At 40.4% G+C, this 22,453-nt stretch overlaps 1 protein-coding gene across 1 annotated transcript in view; it reads right to left on the bottom strand.

Annotated features, from left to right (window-relative positions):
* SPAG17 (sperm associated antigen 17) overlaps positions 1-22,453 on the bottom strand; it is a 235,476-nt gene that overhangs the window by 203,808 nt on the left and 9,215 nt on the right. The window contains exons 2-3 of the mRNA XM_043875734.1: positions 684-824; positions 11-94 (exon numbers count right to left, since the gene is read on the bottom strand). Of these exons, the coding sequence (XP_043731669.1) occupies positions 11-94; positions 684-824 (225 nt within the window). The remainder of the gene's footprint in view (positions 1-10; positions 95-683; positions 825-22,453) is intronic.

Below are 22,453 nucleotides of genomic sequence, written 5' to 3'. Positions count from 1 at the left end.
ACTTACCTACCTCATAATACAAGGGAGCATTACCACTTAGAGGTTTCTTTGCCTTTTTAGATGTACTTCCAAAAATTGCACTTGATCCATTGACCTGTAAGAAAATTCATTTATAAGGAAAAAGAAGGGCTTACTTAAGGAATACTTAGACAGATGTGACTTTCAAGTACCTAGGTGACTTGAGGGACTGGGGAAGAGATAGTCATCAGTTAGTTCAAATATTTATAGCCACTTTGGTAAGCCATTAGTAATTGTATGAGGGTGTGCCATCTGACAGAAGTTCTCTGTGTTATCCTTCTCCTCCAACCTCTGACAGCTAGGATGCTTTGGAGACTTCGTTTCCCCGGTTAGTTATGGCCTTCCTTGGAACATTAAATAGTTTTGTCTTTTATTGCTATTGAGGCCTTTATTAAATAATTCCTCACAAAACTTAGCATGGAGCCTAGTATGACCTCAGACATTTTTGTTGAATGAATGGATGTTGAAAGGGCAGCATTCACGAACAAAAAACAACCCCTTCCAGATTAGATCTTTCCAAATTTATTCTAGCTAAGTATTTCAGCAAAGTCCTGCACCCAAACTTACCAAACTGCCCAAGAATGTGTTAGTTTTATTGATTTCATTACTTTATTATTTTAAGAAGGAAGTCTCCAGCGGGCGTCGGGGTGAGAAGGGACAGGTACCTGCTGGACGATGTCTTGCCAGGAGACCATGCTGAAGAGTCTGCGCTGAGGGACTTGGACAGCGAGGGTGAGAGCGCGAATGAGAACCTCGTCCTCGATCCGGTTTCCAACGACAAAAGCGATGGAGCCCTTCCAGTCGTTCTGTGACAAAATCAGAGGGAATCCGGTTCTAAGTACTCCTGGCGAGGTAATTTTGTGTCAGAGGCTTCCATTGACAAACAGGGTAACTGTCCTAGAAACCTGAAAGACGGGCTGACCTTACGGTGTATGTGGGTTTTTTATTCAAGCAGCCACAAGGCGGCAGTATTGTGCCAAATTTCATGCAACTTGCCCAGAAAATTTCCCTGAGAAAACGAGGCCTTTATTTTAAGGGAGACGATTTTTAATTTTTTAAATGACACATTTTCACTAGAATGCTGTGCAACAATACTTTGGTACTGGAAAGCAATAGTTCATCTGTATGTTACAAATGTGCATGAATGTACAATTTCCAACGCAGGAATCTTTGTTTTGTTCCCTGATAACATGCATGCTAAGACTCTAAATGCTGCTAGGAAAGTAGGAGGAGCTTGATAAATATTTGTTGATTGTTGGGTAATATTGAATGAGTTGTCAGATAGGTTTTACATGAGGTAAAATTCAATCCCAGAGTTTTTGTAAAGCACAGAACTAGGACACATATTCTCCTCCTAATGTAAACACAACACTCTCATTGCCAATTCACATGCAAGTTCTTTTCACTCTCAAGAAATAGGCTGCAGTTTTAAACTTGAACATGAAATGTTTCATCAAATAAAAAATAAGTTACTAAAAAACAATATACTTATTCAGTAATCCCTTTCTCTCTATTTTGTTGGGAAGAAGCAATTCTCTGGAGGAAATGAGAAATGGAATTGACTGACTTTCCCATGATGCGTGCTAAGGAAGGCCAAACTCATGCAAATCAGGTCTATTGCTTTTGAACACTCACTACCTTGGGGAGATGGACCAAGCAAATGTGATACATTCATCAGGAAAGGGAGATAATAATAAGGGAGGCCACCCTGGCCCTGCGACCTCTTTAGATCTTAGTTTCTCCATTTATAAAATAAAGGGGTTGGACAGAGGCATATGTAAGATTTCCTCTAGCTCCATTCCAGAGATATGATAAAAATAGAGTAAAATTCACCCTTGGTCAATTCCAGAATAATGTCTAAGAAGATCTGGAAAGATTTCACAGAACTTTAATGAAACACATAATTTTCCACGGTTCTCTGGGTTTCTGTCCAATCCATGTGTCAAGGTAATGACAGAACTAGAGTATAGATGGGAGAAAAGACAAATTCTTCTTTACCATCAAAGAGTGACTACCGTTAAATGTCTCTTACCTCTCTGCATGGAAACTCACTAACCCCAACCACATAACAAAACCCACAGAATTTTCAGTGTTGTCACCAAAACAAATAACACACATAAAAGCATATCTCCAAGGTGTGTATTTGTGTTTGTGTACATGTGCAAGCATGCATGTAGGTATGGCTCTGAGTTTCCTTCTGTTAGACTGGATTTAAAATCTTTTTTTTTGTTTGTTGACTAATTCACCATAGGAAGACTGAGCATCTGTTTTTCAAATAGCCTGACTCTGAAAAGCAAGTGTGATATTTATAACTGGAAAAAAAATTCCATAATCACCAAATGACCTTCCTCCACATTGGATGCCTTTTCTTTCCTCTTGTCTGCTCCCTCAGTCAAAACTGCAATTACAATCATCATTAAAGAAGAAAAACCTTTCCTTCCTTAGTCAAGTAGGTGCAGCTCCTGAACAGGCAATAACTTGATGTTCCTACTAGTTACAGTTTCTACACTGAAGATTTTAATGGCTACATCTACCCGCTTACCCCACACCCTCTTACAGATTTCCTAGCCAATATTCAAAAGCTAATGGTGACGAGAATTGGCTGCGTCTCAGCTCTTTGGGGACAATTCACAAAGAAGGCATCGTAATCCACCATCTACCCATTAGTGTCTGGTATTTGAGACAGGTGTTGACTGTTTCAGATCAGAAAAAAAAGAAAAAAAGGTGAGGGAAAGAGGAGGAGGTAGGAGTAACAATTATTGAAATCTGCCATGTGTCAGGCATATGTTATCTCATTGAATCCTTAAGTAATCCCTTTAAATAGGGGCACTAATACTTTATAGATGGAAAAACAGAGGCCCAACGAAGTTAAACAGCTTGTTTCAAGGTCATTTTGGCAGAACTTCATGAAGACCACATACATGGCTCACAATTTTGTGATTATTTCAGAACAGTTTTGAGAGCAAGCCTTTAGGTTCAGAGCGCCTTTCCATAATCCTTAAATTGCACCTAATGGCTATTTTGGCCACAGTATACCTAATAGAGGAAGATTTATATCACATGTTAAAGTATATAGAGGTTTCAAAATAGATGATGTATTAAAACTTTAAAATGTCTAAGATTACTTTTTTTTTTTTTTTTTTTATCAAAGACTGTTTTATAAAGGCTAAAAGAGTTTGAGGAAATTTCCCAAGCTTGTCTCTCTCTCAAAGCCCTTTGTTCTTGTTGCTCTGCACAGTAGGAGTGCATCTTGATACAAAATCTTTTCCTCTGATTATTGGCGAGGTACTGAAACTCCTGGGGTCCCAGTGATCACCCTGAGACAGATCGCCTGCACTAGAGCAGGAGATTTGTTCGTGTTCAGAACTCTCTACAAGGTCCATTGGGAGCTAGGCCATGTGTCTCCATTGGAAGGGGTCTCAAGAGTCCAGCTGAGGTTTACTTTCTGCACTCTCTAGCCCACCAAACACCTACTCTAAAAGTTGGGTCTATCTGGCAAAATGGGACTGACCAAGGACTTTGTTGGAATCATGGATTAGTGTCTAATTACATCGCCAGAACCCAGGGAAGCGTGAAATGGACTGATCAGACAGTAAAAACACAAAGACTGCCTGCCCAGAAGGATGCGCTCACTGGCACGCTGCACTAGGGGGCACCGAGATGCCAGGAAACACACAACACTCTCATCACGGAGAGCAATCATTTCCAACTGTGTCTAATTAGGGAGACTCGTTAACTAAGTGATGCTCTGCAGATATAAGTTTTGAACTTTTTTCTTAGTATTTCAGGATAATGGTAGATTTCAAATCTCTCCTATCTGGCTGCAGTATTAAAAATAGGAAATTAATTTGGAAAAAAAAATCAACCCAGTTTAAATTTGGCAAAATGCTGTTAAAATGCAGCCTTCCACCGGTATCCCACCCTAACACGCAACTGAACACACAGCCCTTAAATTTGAGTTCACAGGGCAGCAAGCGAAGTGAGCACAGAGAAAACGAGTGTGGACCAGAGAGGACAAATGAAAGTACAACACACGGAACCTGATTCACCACACTCCTGAGTCCTGCAGGGCTCCTACCTGTGTGTGAATTTGATTAAGACAGTTCAAGAAGCTCGGGTGTAATTAGCAGCATGAGCCTAGAGAAAGAAGCCATTAAACTACACTAGATGTATCCAACAGTGAGGGAAGAGGGTTTCAGTCTGGCACATCTCAGACACCTTAGAAAATAAAAGCAGCTTTCTATTGCCGGCAGACATCTACTGAACATGCTTATTGCCAAGTCTTGCCCTCGAGTAGTTATTGATAAAGTCATTCCCAGGATGGAATGAAGTCATGAATGGACACAATCCATTACCTTTTATTTACTTTACCAGCCTCACCTAATTTGAAGCCTGGCAGGAGGGTGCCCTAACCCAAACACATACCCGACTCCTACGGCAAGAAAGTACTCATGTAAACGCAGAGAATCTGGCTGCTCACATAAACCCACTGTCCCAGAGACACACGGTAGATTCATAACAATTTTTCTTTCATACATTGAAAATTCTCCAACTTTTACTTAGGCATTCCAGTATTCTAATATAATTACCAAAACCCTTTCAAATGTCAGTGAAAAGTAGTATAGTGTAGGGAACTTAATTCAATATGCTGTGATGAACCATAATGGAAATGAATATGTAGAAAGAATATATATATACATATATATAATATATATATACATATATGTAAAACTGAATCACTTTGCTATATAGGAGAAAGTAACACAAACATTATAAATCAAATATACGTCAATAAAATAAATTGAAAAAATAAGTGAAATGTAGCTTTTCCTTGATGAGAGTGAGATTCCTGCCTTCTGTTAGCACAGTTGATTGGCTGATACGGGGAACGACAAGGGCAGATATGCACGTGTTCTCTTCTGCTTCCTTTGCTAGCGTGTCAGGGGATCTGTTGCCCTGGACGATCGGGGTGAGATTCCCACAGTCCTCTACCCAGACCTGATTGGAACCTGTGGAGCTCTATGAGGCAAAAAGCCCTATAAGGCCCCAAATAAAATCAATGCAACATTGGAAAAGTCAGGTTTTTGTCGAGAGTTATTTAACACTGTGCAGGTATGCAAACCTGTACTTTATGTCAATACTCTGCTGAAAGGATAACCTTTTTGTTAAGTAGATTTACTGCCTAATGGACAGGGATTTGTGAATGTCTTTCTCATACGGGGTTTTTCCTTCAAAAGGAGTCTTGGATCTCCATCAGTAAAGGAGTGTTAGTATGGGCTGTTGGCCAGAAGAAGAAATATTTTTATTACATTGAACTGGCTGCTATAATCATATTTGTTAAAAGGGGATCCTAACTGTAAAATGAGTTGGAAATATAAGTTAAAAATTGGGTACACATTGTTATGTAACAAAAAAGAATAATACAAAGGACCAGGATGCAGTTTGCATCCCTAGTGGCTCAGATGGTAAGGAATCCGCCTGCAATGTGGGAGACCTGGGTTCAATCCCTGGGTTGGGAAGATCCCCTGGAGGAGGGCAGGGCAACCCACTCCAGTATTCTTGCCTGGAGAATCCCCATGGACAGAGGTGCCTGGTGGGCTACAGTCCACGGGGTCGCAAAGAGTTGGACACAATTGAGCGACTAAGCACAGCACAGCACGCAGATGCTTCTTTAACTATAGGTTTCTCACAATTTACTATAAAGGCTACAGTTTGGCATATCATCACCATGCTGTTATACGTGTTCCTTATTTAGGAATTATTTCACAGAACTGTCGCATTTTCTCGAAGAGACTGTAAGCCCTTTAGATTGGAAACACTGTTTTACCTGCTTCTGCAGCTCACAGTGCCCAGCAGTGAATGCAAAACAGGGCAGGGCTCTCTCTATGTAAATATCTGTTAATCAGCAGAGAAGATGCTTAGAAAGAAATCTGACCCTGGGAATCATAAAGCCCTAGAATGTCAGGAAACTGATCAGGACCTCCAGTCCCTAGCCTCGAAGTCCTTTGGGAGGAAAACAGACTGTATCTGATCTAACATGGTTCATATCAGGGGTCAGTAACAAGGCTGTGGGAAGCTAAACCCTGCTAAGCCATCCCTCTGCTAAGACCTGTTTCCTGGGAGTGACTCAGACCAGTAACCAGACTGGCAGCTAGGGGAAGGAGGCAGCTCTTCCTAAGAGGAGGGAAAAGCCAAAGAATCACATACACGTACATGCTGACTTAAAAAACTACTCCTCCCACCTCTGTCCTTTTCCCCACTTTCTCCTGTCTCCCATCAAAGAGGCCATTGGTGGACAATTCCCTCTTCCCTTTCACCTATTGCCTACGGGCTGCAAGTTCTATGATTCCGTTTTCTTTTAAGATGCCTTTGACAAGAATTCTTAGGAGCTTGATTTTATGGTGGAAGGTATCAGAGTAGGGTGGGGAGACGAGGAACCACACACAAAATGAGTCGTCTGGGTCCAGAATGTACACCTGATTCTTGTCTCCGGCAGCAACACCACCCTCTCTGAACACCCTAATTTTCCGACTTCGTCCAGGAGTGTTGTCGTCGTCGTTGTTGTTGTTGAGTTGCTCAGTCGTGTCCAACTCTCTAAGACCCCATGGGCTGCAGCACACAGGTTTTCCTGCCCCTAACCGTCTCCTGGACCTTGCTCAAATTCATGCCCATTGAGTCAGTGATGCCATCCAACCATCTTGTCGTCTGTTGTCCCCTTGTCCTCCTGCCTTCAATCTCTCCCAGCATCAGGGTCTCTTCTCACGAATCAGCTTTGGCCGAATTTTCTGACTTCATCCAGGAGTGTGCTGAATCTGATTGCCCACAGCTCTTCCTGACTCTATTCACTGAGGCTGTGTTGATAGCCTGAAATGTGCTGCGGTGGAAGCATTTACACTGCGGCAACAGCAATGCTACAGATCAGAGTTTCCCTCCTGAAGAGCAGGTTATTAAATATTTAGCAGCACACTGTGGCCCCCATCCCAGGAAGGTCTGTGGGTCTAAGACTGACTTAGAGCTGATCTTGACTTACAAGGCCAAGGCTTGTAAGAGAAAATACTGAAGGGCAAAGCAGATTATCTCCGTCCTCCCCCTACCTGCCCCCAATACACATGTGCAGCCGTGTGCCATGTGAATTCATAATTAAATGTCTGTTGATGCTGGTTCAGTGGTGGCCTGGCCTTTAGCACTATCCTTCAAAATAGGCTCTATAAACGCAGGTGACGAGGTAAGGACAGAGAGGCCACTGTGGCAGAAGCAGAGCCGACCCACTCCAAGGCTCTCCTTTCCTCTTGGCCATCTCAGGGGTTACTTCCCCATCAGGACCTGAGCACTGTGGCTGTTGCCGTGGGAGATCCCCAATACTCCCTGCCCACAGGTGATGAGGCTCCCTCATACTCTGGTGGCCCCTTGGAAAAGCATTGGTCATTGTGGCATAGTGATCTTTGAGCCTGGTCTCAGGATAGAGAATGTCTGTTTTTGAAGCTCAGCGAACCAGCTGTGCATCCTTGGGCAAGTTACTTAACTTCTCTGTGCCTCATGTATAAATAAGGGTACCTTGGGATTGTTTTGAAGATTGAATGAGAAAATCTATAGAGAGCCTTTCTCGGCACAGCACTTAGCAATAATCAAAGCCATCATGATGGATATTATGTTGGGGGCTTCTCCTTGTGTTAGTCATTAGAACAAACATGGTTATCCCATACATGCTATTTCAAGTGTGGAAAGCTTATGGGTGAACCAAGAAAAAAATCAAACAATATCAACAGCTGCCTCATGAGTGACAGTCTAACTTGTAAAATAATTTTCTTTTGATAACAACAAACTTGTTAACTAGTATATTTTTAAAATATTTTAGGTCTTTGAAAGAGATGGCAAAAATCGTCAACACAGGATATCTAAAACTCTACAGGTATAGAATTTTGGGAGCTGTGGGAGAGAACGTGAGCGTGAGGCAGGAGAAAGCTTTAAATCATTTTGTACTTGGTGCAGATCTGTCAGAGATGTCAACCCATCATCAGCTGTGAAAAGACAGGGATTAGAGTGAAATGAGGAGTACAGAGGCTGACTAAGGAGAGGATGAGTTCTGAAACAGCCACACACAGAAGACTGGCTACCAGGCTAATTTTCATTAGAGATGGGGACCTGCTTACTTGAAGAACTTGGATCAAATGTTTGGTATTTGCATTGCAAATACTCACCTGGTTAATCTTATGGATCCAGATCTGAAATACTGATATCAGGTAGGACTAGTTCTTGAAAACAAAAGCAAAGTGATCATTTCCGGTAAGTGGCCTAAACTGACCTCTAAAAATGGTGCGTTTTTCACTTGACCCAGAAAACTCCACAAAATCATGCAAATCAAGGGTTCAATTCTTTGTGTTCACTTTAAGAACACTCATGAAATTACCCAGGTCATCAAGGGCATACATATCCAAAAAGCCACCAAGTATCTGAAAGATGTCACTTTAAAGAAACAACATGTGCCAGTCCATTGTTACAAATGGTGGAGTTGGTAGGTATGCAAAGGCTGAACAATGGGGCTAGATGGGAAGGGTTGGTGGCCCCAAAAGTGCTGAATTTTTACTGCACACACTAAAAAATGCAGAGATGAATGCTGAACTTCAGGGCTTAGATGTAGATTCTCTGGTCATTGAGCACATCCAGGTAAAACAAAGCCCCCCAGGGCGCAGGATTTACAGAGCTCATGGTCGGATCAATGCCTCCATGAGCTCTCCCGGCCACATTCAGATTATCCTTACTGAAAAAGAACAGGTTGTTCCTAAACCAGAAGAGGAGGTTGCACAGAAGTAAAAGATAGCTCAGAAGAAACTGAAGAACAAAAACTTATGGCCTGGAAATAAATGCGGCAAAAAACACATGCAAATAAAAGTTTAAAAAAAAAAAGCAAAGTGACTGCAGTTTATTCTGGATAGAGACCCTTAGGGCAACCCTCTCTCTGGATAAGATGGGCTCCCTGACCTGTTGCTGCTATATTCTGGCTCCCCTGGGTCCTGATGGGTGAATTTCTAGAATTCCCCATCCCTTCTCTTGGGTAGAATAAAAGTATCAACATCACTTCCTATTTAACTCAGAGTCTTAATAGTTGATTCTGCTAACTGGATGAATAAATATACCCCAAGATTTTGGTAAAATTAAAAGAAAAAAGTTTAAAGTATTTTCTTCTTTTCAAGCTACCTACAGTTTTCAAAGGAATCACAGTGACTCCTGGACTAACTCAGGAGGATGGGATGCCCTGCTGAGGAAGGTATTTCAGGCAATGGGCTGGGGCAGTGGAAAAGGCTTCGCTAGAATCATATCACCTAGATAACTTCCTACTGTGCCCAAGTGCCTGGCATATAGTAACATTCAATAAATGTTCCTGGAACTTAGCAGCCAAAACCACACACTAAAGAGAATTTTTACGCATTCTTAATATGGGAATGCCAACTAAGTACGTGGCATTTTATCAGCTACACTTAGCACTTTGGAGGGAACCATGTCTCTGAATCACTGAGCGTTTGAATGAAAGGAGGAGTATATTCTCTTGCAGTTTAGACAACGCTACAATGCCTTATATTCATTGATGAGAACTCAGCAGTCCAGAAACATCTTTACTGTGTATACACACTACTCGTCCGGTGGTCCTTGCTTCTTGAATATTAAATATGATCACTAATTAAAATTATTGAAGTTCTGGTGTAAATATGCAGAGCTTTAAGGTGGTATCCAATTCTGCCTCTGTAGTTTCTCAGCCAAACGTCCTTGGATCTATCTTTGTGACAGTTTTCTCATTTATAAAAATGGATCTAATAACACAAACTTCCAAAGGTTGTTGTGCTACTGCTAAGTCACTTCAGTCGTGTCCAACTCTGTGCGACCCCATCCCTGGGACTCTCCAGGCAAGAACACTGGAGTGGGTGGCCATTTCCTTCTCCAATGCATAAAAGTGAAAAGTGAAAGTGAAGTCGCTCAGTCATGTCTGACTCTTCGCAGCCCCAAGGACTGCAGCCTACCAGGCTCCTCCGTCCATGGGATTTTCCAGGCAAGAGTACTGGAGTGGGGTGCCATTGCCTTCTCCGATATATACATATATTACATATATATACTACAACTTACAAAATGCTTCATATGTATTGAAGCATTTTGTAAGTTGTAAAATTCCATGCAAAATTAAATATTAAAACGTGCAAAGAAAAAATTCCAGTTTTCCTTAGAAAGTCCTGCAAAAATGGGTTAAATCAGGTGATCATGTCTTTAATTTTCAATTTGGATATGTCTTGAGGATCTTCTTCTGACAGCCTCTGAGCTTAGGCTGTTTGATTGTTTCTCTTTTGTTTCTTTGGTTTCTTGGCCCATCCCAGCAATCTAGCACATGAGTCTAATTCAGTTTTGCTCCATGCATCAGAGAGTTTTAAGACAGCTATTAAAACACCACATGGAAAAGCTTTGCAGGGAATTCTACTCCACATAGAAACCACAGAAACCACTACACACCTTAACTATCTCCCCGCCCCCCAGAGTTGGCTAAAATTACGGCTCCATTATGTTAGTACAAGCCAACCAGTTTTATTGCTTGGAGCAAAATCTGAGGTCCAAAATGAACTTCAGAACATAAAAAGTAAGGCAAACCTCAAAAGGAAACAAGCTTCTTTGGGTTTTGAAACAAATATTACATATCAGAGGCATTCTTCTAACGGAGGAGACCAAGCAAAGCCAAGAGGCGTCCTGCTAATTGCTCCACAAATGTAAAATTGGAATCAGGGACTCACCCCAAAGAAAGGAGATCTCTTTTCATCATCAGATATTAAAGGCTACAACCTTTCATCAATTCCCTCCTCAGACATGAGACCCTTATGTGCCTTCCTTGAGTCCCTGCAGTGTTGAGTTACTATCTTCCACATTAAAAACTAAGATATATATATGTGTGTGTGTGTGTGTAATATTTATTTATTTGGATGCCTTGGGTCTTAGTTGTATCTCCCGGGCTCCTCTGTTGCACAGCGCATGGACTCTATCGTTGTGGCACACAGGTTTGAGAACGTGTGGGCTTCTACAGTTGCGGTGCTCAGACTTAGTTGCTCCACAGGATATGGGATCTTAGTTCCCTAACCAGGGATCAAACATGTGCCCCTTGTATTCCAAGGCAGATTCTTAACCACTGAACCACCAGGGAAGTTCCTGAAAATTATGATATATTTTTAAGACATATTTTCAAGACTCACTATGAGCGCATTAGTTACTCAATTTTACTTTTTTGGCCCTGCTGTGTGGCCTGTGAGATCTTAATCTCCTGACCAGGGATCGAACCCATGCCCCCTGGATTGGGAGTGCAGAGTCTTAACCACTGGATCACCAGGGAAGTCCCAGTGACTCTACTTTAGCCTGTTTCTTCTGTTTTCTTTTTCCATTTTCCTTTCTCTAATTAAATGCCATTTATTCACTAGGCATTGGATCTAATTCATGAACTTGTATGGATCTGGCACTAGGACTTCAAAATAAACAATTGATGCTCTTTCTAATGAGCCATCCATGCCCCACATCTGCTTCTTGGTTACTGTCATGTCACTTATTTCTTCATACAAAGTCACTGATACAGTTTAATTTCTACATCCCTCTTGAGTGAGTGCAGAACATCCAAGGATGCTTCTGATTATCACAGGGATATAAGACTGTCCTGATTACACACACTCTATTCTATTCACCCCCAAATTCAAGAATATGTCCAAGAAATGTCAGTGTTGTGGTAATCAAATTTCATTCCCCATATGATCTCTGATACCTGGAAACAGAACAAAAATTCTCTGACGACCTGATCTGATTTTTAAGCCTAGAACTATGATCTTCAGATTATGTTATGGGAAGAAGGGGCATGCATGGATGATCCTGGGTGAGATCAGATCTTCTAGTGCCTGAGTTTTTGTTATGTGAGGAGGGAATGTTGCATCTATCCGAGCACTGGGGTGTCAGGAAAACTGTAAGAGTGCATCTTGAGCAAGACGTGTGGCAGAGAATCTGTGTCCTGACTCAATTCAACAAAAACAAGAGGCAGAGTCCACCTCAACAAGCGTTTGTTAAATTGGTATGGTTAAATGTCCTTTATGTGGGACTGCCTTTGTGGCTCAGATGGTAAAGAATCCGCCTGTAATGCAGGAGACCTGGGTTCGATCCCCGGGTCAAGAAGATCACCTAGAGAAGGGAATGGCTTCCCACTTCAGTATTCTTGCCTGGAGAATTCTATGGACAAAGGAGCCTGGCTGGCTACAGATCAGGGGTTGCAAAGAGTAGGATATGACTGAAGTGACCAATACTCTAAATGTAACAAATTGTAAAGGAGGCCCCAAAATGACCAAGATATGAGTCTGAAAGTGAGCTAACAGTGCTTATACTTCAAAATAAGTTCCTTAAAAGGCCTTATCCTGTGCAGACTGACCACCCAGTTGCTCTGTCAGGGGCATTAGGGTGGATCGCTCTCCAGAGCTGGTTCTTTGCAGCAATCCCAACTTTAATAGCTGCCCAGGACCCAAGAGTTGTTCCAGGAAGGCAAGAGGTGATGGAGACCTGCTTCTGAGTGAGGAAACTGGGGTCAAACCTCCAATTCATCAAGGGAAGGGTTAAAAGTATCGATTGATATTAATCCAGCCTAGAGAGAGGACAGACTGGGGGGGGGGGTGTCTGAAGGAGTTCCTGAGATCTTTTTTCCTAGAACTCCTGTCATTTCCTTCAGATCTCCACTCAACTGTCCCTGTCTGAGGGAAGGGTTTCTTAGGAGGTGGTCAAGAAAGTGAGGTGGAGGAGAGTCAGGAGCGGTGGCATCACTGAACCCAGAAGGGGAGATAAACACTAGTGTGTCATTAAAGGCAATTAGGTTACCAGTAACCTTGGCAGAAGAGTCGTACTTTAGTAAAACTGCTTCCTGCCTAATCCTTCACTCTTGCAATCCTGTACGTCCTCATAACTCACCTATCTCCTTTACAATTCGGACCTCACGTGGTTTAATGACCATTTGATAAAACATTCTAAGTGATTGCTCATGATAACTTTCAAGGCCTTACACCTGGTTATGGTTATTAATTTTCCCCAATTACATTGGTACTTAGAGTCCATTTATTGGTTATATCAGGGCAATAATTCATTATAATTATTTCTTTCCTATTGATTCCCTAATATAGGCCTTACAATAGCTCTTTCAATAGTAAAATGAAAGGACCACTGGATTTAGTATCAGAAAACCTGATTATTAGTCCTGATTCCAACCACATGGTCTTGGAAAAACACTTATGTACTCAGAGTCTGGACTTTCACAAAATAATACTTACAGTAAAGAGTCACTCATTCAATCACTGTTTACTGAGGAGTTACAATGGACTTCCCTGATAGCTCAGTTGGTAAAGAATCTGCCTGCAATGCAGGAGACCCCGGTTCGATTCCTGGGTTGGGAAGATCCCCTGGAGAAGGGATAGGCTACCCACTCCAGTATTCTTGGGCTTCCCTTGTGGTTCAGCTGGTAAAGAATCCGCCTGTAATGCAGGAGACGTGGGTTTGATCCCTGGGTTGGGAAGATTCCCTGGAGAAGGGAAAGGCTACCCACTCCAGTATTCTGGCCCAGAGAATTCCATGGACTGTATAGTCTATGGGGTGGCAAAGAGTCGGATACGACTGAGCGACTTTCACTTTTACTATGTGCCAAACAGTGAAGTAGGTATTAAGAATAGAATGCATTGGCATAAGGCATAATTACTCTTCTTAAAAAACATTAGCCTGGGGAAGAAAATACACAATGACAGAGAAAAGAGATTATAGTTAAAAGTATTTCATAACAAAGAGCTATACAAAGTATCTGTTAATGATATTTTTGCCCTAATTTATTCCCTAATAATATTTGCTATGTGGGTTACCTATGCTACCCTGGAGATGGAGGATGCAAAGATTAATAAAATACGAGAAATTAAAGGAAAGGAACTAAGTCTATATTTCTCAACATGGTGAGACTTCAAAACTAATTTTATTTTATTTTATTATGTTTTCCACTAGTTTTGTTTAAAAAAGCTAAATTTAAAAAAAAAGAGATAAATTGCATAATTGGTAAGCATAATATGAAGCCATTTGTGCAAATTTTCAAAATCATACAGTAAAAATATTATGGAATATTCATGGATACAGATAAATAGATACACAGTTAGGCTAAGGGGGTATACGTTCACAATAGCATTTGCTTCTAGGAAGGGAGAGAAAGGAATGGAATAGGAGATGAAAATAGGGACAAAGTGTTTCTCCATTATTTCCCCAGTGTTTATTTAAAAAGAAAGGCAAACTAGAAACCATCACGATGGTACAAATGTGGTTTTATATCACCCTTCGTGCTTTCTTGCACTTCAAAAAGTACTAGAAAGAAGTCTCTGCCTTCAAAAGACTGACATTCTAGTAAAGGAGGCAGGCGTGTGAACAGTGGGTTCACAGGCGTGTAAAATGATGTGGGTTTTATGATACACCGCATTCTCCCTGTGTCTTATCTCCCTGCCTCATGGGAAGCTGCCATTTGAAGAAATAGTGGAAGGAATTCTTTGCCTGTGTCTCTTGCTCATTCACTTTCTATCTACACAGTGGCCCCATTTCCACCTCTTCAGAAGACCAAGGCTCTCCAAGTTTCTTCCCCTTTTCATATTTTTGTCTCAGATCTTCCTTCACCAGTCTTGAGGACTTGCTCCTTTTTTTGGGCTGAGAGAGAGATTCTGACCCTTTCTCTCTTGTACGACAGCAAATGAGCCCCTTTCCTTTTACCTGTTTTCGAACTTGGTTCCTTTAATCCTCTTATCCCCCTTCAGTTTTCAATCCCTTCCTCCCAATTCCTCTCCCTCCCATTTCACAAATGCATAGCTATCTTCACCTAATCCCAGTCTCCCCACTAACTATTTTGTGGAATCCTATCCCAAGGCCACAGGTGCAAGGCCTTGCATCAAGGCCACAGAAGTGGAGCCCAGAACCAAGGTCACCTGCAAAATTGTCTAAACCCCATTGCAACCACTGCCCAAAGCCCCTTGATCTTTACTGGCCAGCTTTCTGACCCCAAATTAGGCAAAAATGCTCACCCCTGTACTCACCCTGTAGCACCCAAGCAGTCATTTAATGCTACCCTTCCGGCAGGAATTTTCTTTGTCTTGAGGCTATAAAAATTGGCTAGTAGCCCATAAAAAATGTCAACTTTCCCTGGTTTGTCAAGAGGTCAGCCTGCTGTGTTCACAGCTTCCACATTATCTCTGCTCTTTGTTCTTAATAAATTCACTCCTTTCTGCAATGCTCTGTGTCTGGAAATTCTTTCCCAACCTGCTTTAGGACTGCCATACACACTTTCCATATGATCTTCTTTTATTCAGAGTTAAATTTCCCCAAACATGGGACTTGAAGCCCACCTCCTGATAGGACACATGCCTCCCATCTCGCTCCCACCTCCCTCCATCTCTCATCACCACCACCGCCATCACCACCATCACCACCACTAACTCTTGAAACTGCATCTTTGAAGATCACCAGTGGTGTTCTCATCACCAAGTATGGTTGCCTGGCCCTGTTCTACCTAGATCTCCATAGGGAAGGATTCAAACGCCATTTTGTCTCCCTTTCTCTGACCTGATTCCCATGATACCCCCCTGTCCTTACTCTGTCTTTATACCTTCGGCTGTTCCTTCTCTGACCACCAGGCTCTTTCTTTTCTTTCTGTCTCATAAATGAGGACCTCTAGATATTTCATAGAATTCTGTGCTCAAACATCTGTGCTTCTCTCTATTGGATATTCTAGCTACTCCCATGGCATCCACTTCATCTCTCTACTGACAATCCCTAAGTCAATATCTCCAGACATGGACTGTGAACTATAGTCCATATTTTGGATTTTCTGATGAATTTCTACTTTGATGTTTTACAGTCCTCTCAAACTCAGGATGTCTAAAAGCTGAATTCTTTACCCCTGTTGTTGTTGTTCTGTTAGTCGCTCAGTCATGTCCAACTCTTGGTGATCCCATGGACTGTAGCCTACCAGGCTTCCCTGTCCATGAAATTCTGCAGTCAAGAATACTGGAGCGGGTTGTCACTTCCTCCTCCGGGGGATCTTCCCACACCAGGGATTGAACCCAGGTCTCCTGCATTGCAGGTGGATTCTTTACAGTGTGAGGCACCAGGGAAGCCATCTTTACATCTCCAAAATACTCTAAAAACAAGACAGACAAAACCATTCCCTCCCCTGGCCCTGTCACAAACAATATAAATCACCTAGTTCATTTAGCTAAATTTGTCAGTTTCTGAGACTTGTCATTTTTCCCAGTCATCCTACTTCAACTCCTCCTCCATTCTCCTTTTGGATATACAATCAGTTACTTTCTTTCTAGAAACTCTTGAATCTATCACTTCTTTTTTATTCTCATGACAATTCATCTAGTTCAACCGATAACTACCTCAAACCTAGACTATTGAATATATCTCCTACTGGGTCTATGCAAGCCTCCAAAAACTTCTTCCATTTCTAACCTATTAATTTTTTTCTGAGACATCAATTTAATCATTTCATGTTTCCCTCACAGAAAGTATTTTGACTGTCTAACTCTTAGACTGCAAATTCTGTTCCACATGATCAAAACCTTTGGTCTCTAGATATGATTGCTCCTAGTTACTGAACACCAGAGAGATTAAGCTAAACAAGTTTCTTCAGAAAAACAGATCATCATTGCTTTAAATATATTTTGGAGCATATACCCTTCTGAGCAAAAGTGACATCTTCAATTCAAAAAGTAAAATAACACATCCACAATTATCTCCATCACAAAGGCTGAAAATCTGGTCCTAATAAATCATTTTTCCACAAACATTTTCCTAGCTTGGTGCTAAATTGATAAGATATGCATGACAAGTTGAATAATAAACATTCTCTAATGCCTTATCTTTGTGATTACAATAAAATGTGTGAATAATGAAACTCTATCCTTGTTCAGTCACCTAAATAATTATGCAAAGACAGAGGTGGCTGACATAATGGAAAAAAAATGAAAAAGAATGTATGCACATGTATGTACAGCAGTAATTAACACGACACTGTAAATCAACTATACGTCAATAAAAATTTTTTAAGACAACAGAGGTAGTTGAAGTCAATATTCCTAACCTTAAACTAGTTTAACCAAAACTCAATTATTAAATACATATATGGAGTCATAAGGGCTTCCCAGGTGGCTCGGTGGGTAAAGAATACACCTGCAATACAAAGTGGGAGCCCTGGGTTCCACCCTTGGGTCGAGAAGATCCCCTGGAGGAGGGCACGGCAATGAACTCTGGTATTCTTGGCTGGACAATTGCATGGACAGAGGGGCCGGGTGGGCTACAGTCCACAGGGTCTCAAAGAGTCCGACACACACACAGTCCGACATACACACATACATTTTTTGATATCAGATGATTTTTCACTGGTATTTATACAATTTGGGGGGGTTTACTCCCCACACTTCTATTCAATATACCCGGCCTGAGAAACTGCAATGTTATCTGTGACACCTAGGGCCACACACCATGGCAACATTTAGCAGAAAACAAAGAGGACTAACACTAAGCATCGAGGTTGTGACGGGTAAAGACAAGGTAAAGTCAGGAAACAGAACTGACTTCATTTTAGAAAGCATTTCACAGATTTTCATACTAAAAATACTGACTTCTGGTGGAAGTAGAGGAAATGTTTCACCATGGTTAGAAAATTTGCTTAGAAACAAAGGTAAGGCTAAGCAGACACTTCTCTCGATGGAGAAGTGTTAACAGAGAAGAGACTGGGGGACCTTCCTTGTATATATCTTATTTAACCACCTTTATGCAAGATGTATAAACAGTTACAGTGAATCAAAAGCTTTTAGAATTTGGCGCAAGGTGGTTTCTTTCATTGCCATTTTGTCTAATTCCTTCATTTTGCAGATAGGAAATCTATAGCATGGAGACTTGGTCAAGGTGTCACAGATAGGAAAAAACACATCCTGATTCCCAGACAACGGGCCTTCCTCTACCACTCTGCCTGGCCTTCACCGGCAGACGCTGACAGTGATGCTGTGGGCCAAGGGAATAATTAAACACTGCAGGGAGACTTGACGAAGCTTTCTAAACTGAGCAAGCATGTGTGTCAAATGACATTCGTTGTGTAAAACGTAAGTAGATGCATTGAAGAAAACATAATCTTAACTCTAGCTACAAGTTTAGAGGCTTTATACAATGCAGCCATCCCACTCCTGGGCATACATCTAGAGAAAACTAATTCAAAAAGATACATGCACCCCTGTGTTCATGACCGCATTATTCACAATAGCCAGGACAGGGAAGCATACTAAATGTCTATCGACAGATGAACAGATAAAGAAGATGTGGTACATACATCCGATGAAATATCACTCATCTATAAAAAAGAATGAAATAAGGCCATTTGCAGCAACATGGATGGACCTAGGGATTTTCATCTTAACTAAGTCAGAAAGAGAAAGGCAGATATCACATGATATCCTGTATATGTGGAAACTAAAAAGAAATGATACAAATGAACTTATTTACAAAATAGAAACAGACACACAGACATAGAAAACAAACTTTTAGTTACCAAAGGGGAAAAGGGCAGGGGTTTGGGATTAGCAGATACAAACTACTATATATAAAATAGATATGCAACAAGGTCCTACTATATAGCGAAGGGTACTATATTCAATATCTTGTGGTGAACCATAGTGGAAAAGCATATGACAAAGACTGTAGATATATAGCTGAACTACTTTGCTGTACATAAGAAACTAAAACAATACTGTAAATCAAATATACTTCAATTAAAAAAAAAGAAATTTCTTTTATGAAACTTTGAAAAAAACTTCATAGGCTTTGATGATCATTTATAGGAATGGTGACTATGTTTAATGCTTGCCCATAACTATCAGCTTAATGTGCTGCAGTTCTGGTTAAAAGGCCTTGGCTCACCAGATCTAGAAATAAAGTGGGAACAAAAATAGAAAACATTATCCTACAGCTGTACAAAACTAGAATATCTTTGTACTTGGAACTCCGTGTTGAGTTTTAAGCATAAAACCTAGAAAGGGACTGAATCGCTGGAAAGAGTCACAAAATGGCAAACAAACTGGTCATAGGGTAGGAGGGACTTCAGTGGGGGGACTGACTGACTGAAACAAATTTAGATCAGAGAGGGAGAACTATTATAGCATGTCTTAGTCTGTTTGGGCTAATAACAATACCACAGACTTCGGGGGTTTTAAAAAACATAATTTTCTTTCTTATAGTTCTGGAGTTAAAATATCAAGGCACTTGCAAATTGAGTGTCTAGTGAGAGTTCACTTCTTGGCTCATGGATGGCCCTCTTCTCACTACAATGTAACATAGCAGAAAGAGGAATCTCTCTAGACTGTCTTTTATAGAGGCAATAATCCTCTTCATGAGAGCTCCACTTCCAAGGACCCATCTCCTAGTACCATCACATTAGGAATTTAGTTTCAACATATAGATTTGCTGAAGGACAGGGAAGCCTGGCGTGCTGCAGCCCATGGGGTTGCAAAGAGTTGGACACGGCTGAGCATCTAACAACAATGATGAAGTACAGTAGAAATACAAAACAAAAAAATTTATGTAATTAAAAAGACTGATAAGTGACTTGGAACTTCATATATTACTAATGGGGTGTAAATGGGTACAATCCTTTTAGAAAACTCTGTGGTTGTAGCTACTAAAGCTAAACATATGCCTGTCCTATGACCAGCTTTTCCATCCCTAGTTACATACTCAGGAAAGTGAGTACATATGTCCAAAGAAAAATCCATACAAGAATTTTATAGTAGTATCATTTGTAATACCTCAAACTGCAATGTCCCAATGTCATTGGGATGACCCAAATGTCAATCAGCAAGAGAATACATAAAAAAATCATAGTACATTCATACATGGAATTCTGCAAAGTCGTCAAAAAGAACACATGATTTGTAATGCAAGAACATGGATGAATTTCACAGACTTTATGTTAAGCATAAAGAGTTCATGTGTATCATTTAAATAAAATTTAAGAACAGGAAAAGTAATTGATGATGGTAGAATAGTGTTAATAGTCAGAACAGTGTTAATTTCCTTGGGGGTGTAGGTATTATTTGGAAGAGGCTTGAGGAAATCTTCTATATGGCTGAAAATGTTCTATATCTTGGTGTGTACATATACCAAAATGGATTAGAGTGAACATTTAGTATTGCCATTTGTTTGTTTTATCTCAGTAAAAAAATATGGAAGGTAGGAAGCAGGTGATTTAAAGGTGGGTGGCTGTGGTATAACAGGAAGAATGCCTGCAATTGTTTTCATCATTCCTCCAATTATGAATGACTGAGTGTATTCAACAGAGAGGACCCAAAGACAATATGACTCACTACTTGTCCTTGAGAAGTGCACAGTCAAGTGCAAGAGCAGATCCACCAATAACTCTAACACAATTACCATCATCATGGTATGCATAAGTGCTGTGGAAGCATGGTGAACTATAAATAGGAAATAGGAAGTCAGTCCTAGTTGTACAGAGGATGTACATCTGATTTATATAGGACATTTTTTTTTGAAGGGCATTCTAAAAAAATCCTATATACATGAAGGCACAAAATTACCTAGCAGGTTTGAGTTGTAGAATTGTTAGGGATGACAGGGGCTGGGACAGAGGGGGGAAGATGAGGCTGGAATGGAGCCAGGAAGATTACGAAAGGCCAAGTAAGTAATAGTAAGGGTTGAGATCAAAGCAGGATGTGACATGATCATATTGGCAGGACAGAAGGACAGACGGGTGGCCATGTAGAGGGAACATAGAGGGGAGAAGAGGAGATAGTTCTGACACCTCCTGGACACACACAAGTATGCCCCCCTAGTGGGTGAACTGGATTGTAGGCTGGTTGGTAGAAAAAAAATTGGTAAAATTAGGAATGAAAAATAAAATCTTGTTAGTACGAACTGATCATTAGAAGATGTTGCTTTGATCATTGATACCTAAGTTTCTTGGCAGTGTAGCATTGAGGGAAATTTTGCAGCATGGTTTATGGTCTAGACTTTGTCCTGATAGGCAGCAACGGTACACTGTACATCTTTTCCTAAGCATTCTGGGCTTCCAGAGGATCCCCAGTCATCATCCTCAAGCTCAAACTATTGCTTCTGACTCGTTTAGTTTTTACTGTTTTTAAATGATAGTGTAATTCAATTCCTGTGTACATAATTTTTATGTTATGTACTTATATTAATAACATATAAGTTATATGTATATAAATTTATAATATAAAATGCTTAAAATGGAAATCCACAGTGAAGAGGACTTCAAAGTTGGATAGGTTTTTAGATTTTTTTTCAAGTATCATGAATAGCTAAGTATTCTGACTTTTCAGGAGATCAAAGAAGAAAAATATAATCAATATAATCTGAGGCATATTCTGATACTATGTAAAAATCATTATGACATTAATAAATAGTTTGTATTTCTGAAGTGCAAAACAACATAATTCTTTCAACATAAACATCTGATTAATTAAATTTTATTATTATTGCAAATGATATAAATGTTGGATGGAAATGGAACTCAAGTTTGTGTTGTTAAAAGTTGAACAGGCAAGCACATTTTTTTAATCAGAATGGCAAACATGTTTTGCTAAAGCTCACAATTTCAATAAGGAAATTTTGCAATAATTAATGAAGGAAAATTTAAAGAACATAATATAATCAGCTTCATGCATTAAAAAAACTGAAACAAAATTTTTTATCAAAATGTGTCAATGAAGTAATTGCAAAACATTTAAAAATATATCATCAGAGCTTTTAACATAACCTACTATGTAGTTAAACATCAGTGAGCATTTTTAGACATAAAATACTAGCTGAACTTCAAAAAATAATATATGGGTGTACCACTGCAATGTAGATTTACAGCGTTGACTATGGCAAAGCATTTATCTACTGAAATGAGAAGAAAACCTTTAGGAAAACATATAAATCAAAGTAGCACATTCAATTACTATTGCTAAAACTTTGAATGTTTCATGTAAAAGTGCTTTAATAATACCTTATTTGCAAAACTCAAGATGCTAAAACACTAGAATTCCCTGGTGGCTCAGATGGTAAAGAGTCTGCCTGCAATATGGGAGACCTGGGTTCGATCCCTGGGTCAGGAAGATCCCCTGGAGAAGGAAATGTCAACCCACTCCAGTATTCTTGCCTGGAAAATCTCATGGGTGGAAGAGCCTGGCAGGCTACAGTCCATGGGGTCGCCAACAGTCAGACACATCTGAGTGACTTCACTTTCAGGTCTTTTTTTTCTCCTTCTTCTGGTAAAGATGCTAAAGATATTAATAGTTAAATGGTTTTTGTTGATGGTGGGGGCGCTAGTAGGACAGCACCTGTGATATCTCAA

Source organism: Cervus elaphus, chromosome 20, assembly GCF_910594005.1.
Source record: "Cervus elaphus chromosome 20, mCerEla1.1, whole genome shotgun sequence".
NCBI classification, from domain to species: Eukaryota; Metazoa; Chordata; class Mammalia; order Artiodactyla; family Cervidae; genus Cervus; species Cervus elaphus.
The sequence above is the reverse complement of the archived record's forward strand: the minus strand, read 5'-3'. Positions and strand labels throughout refer to the sequence as shown.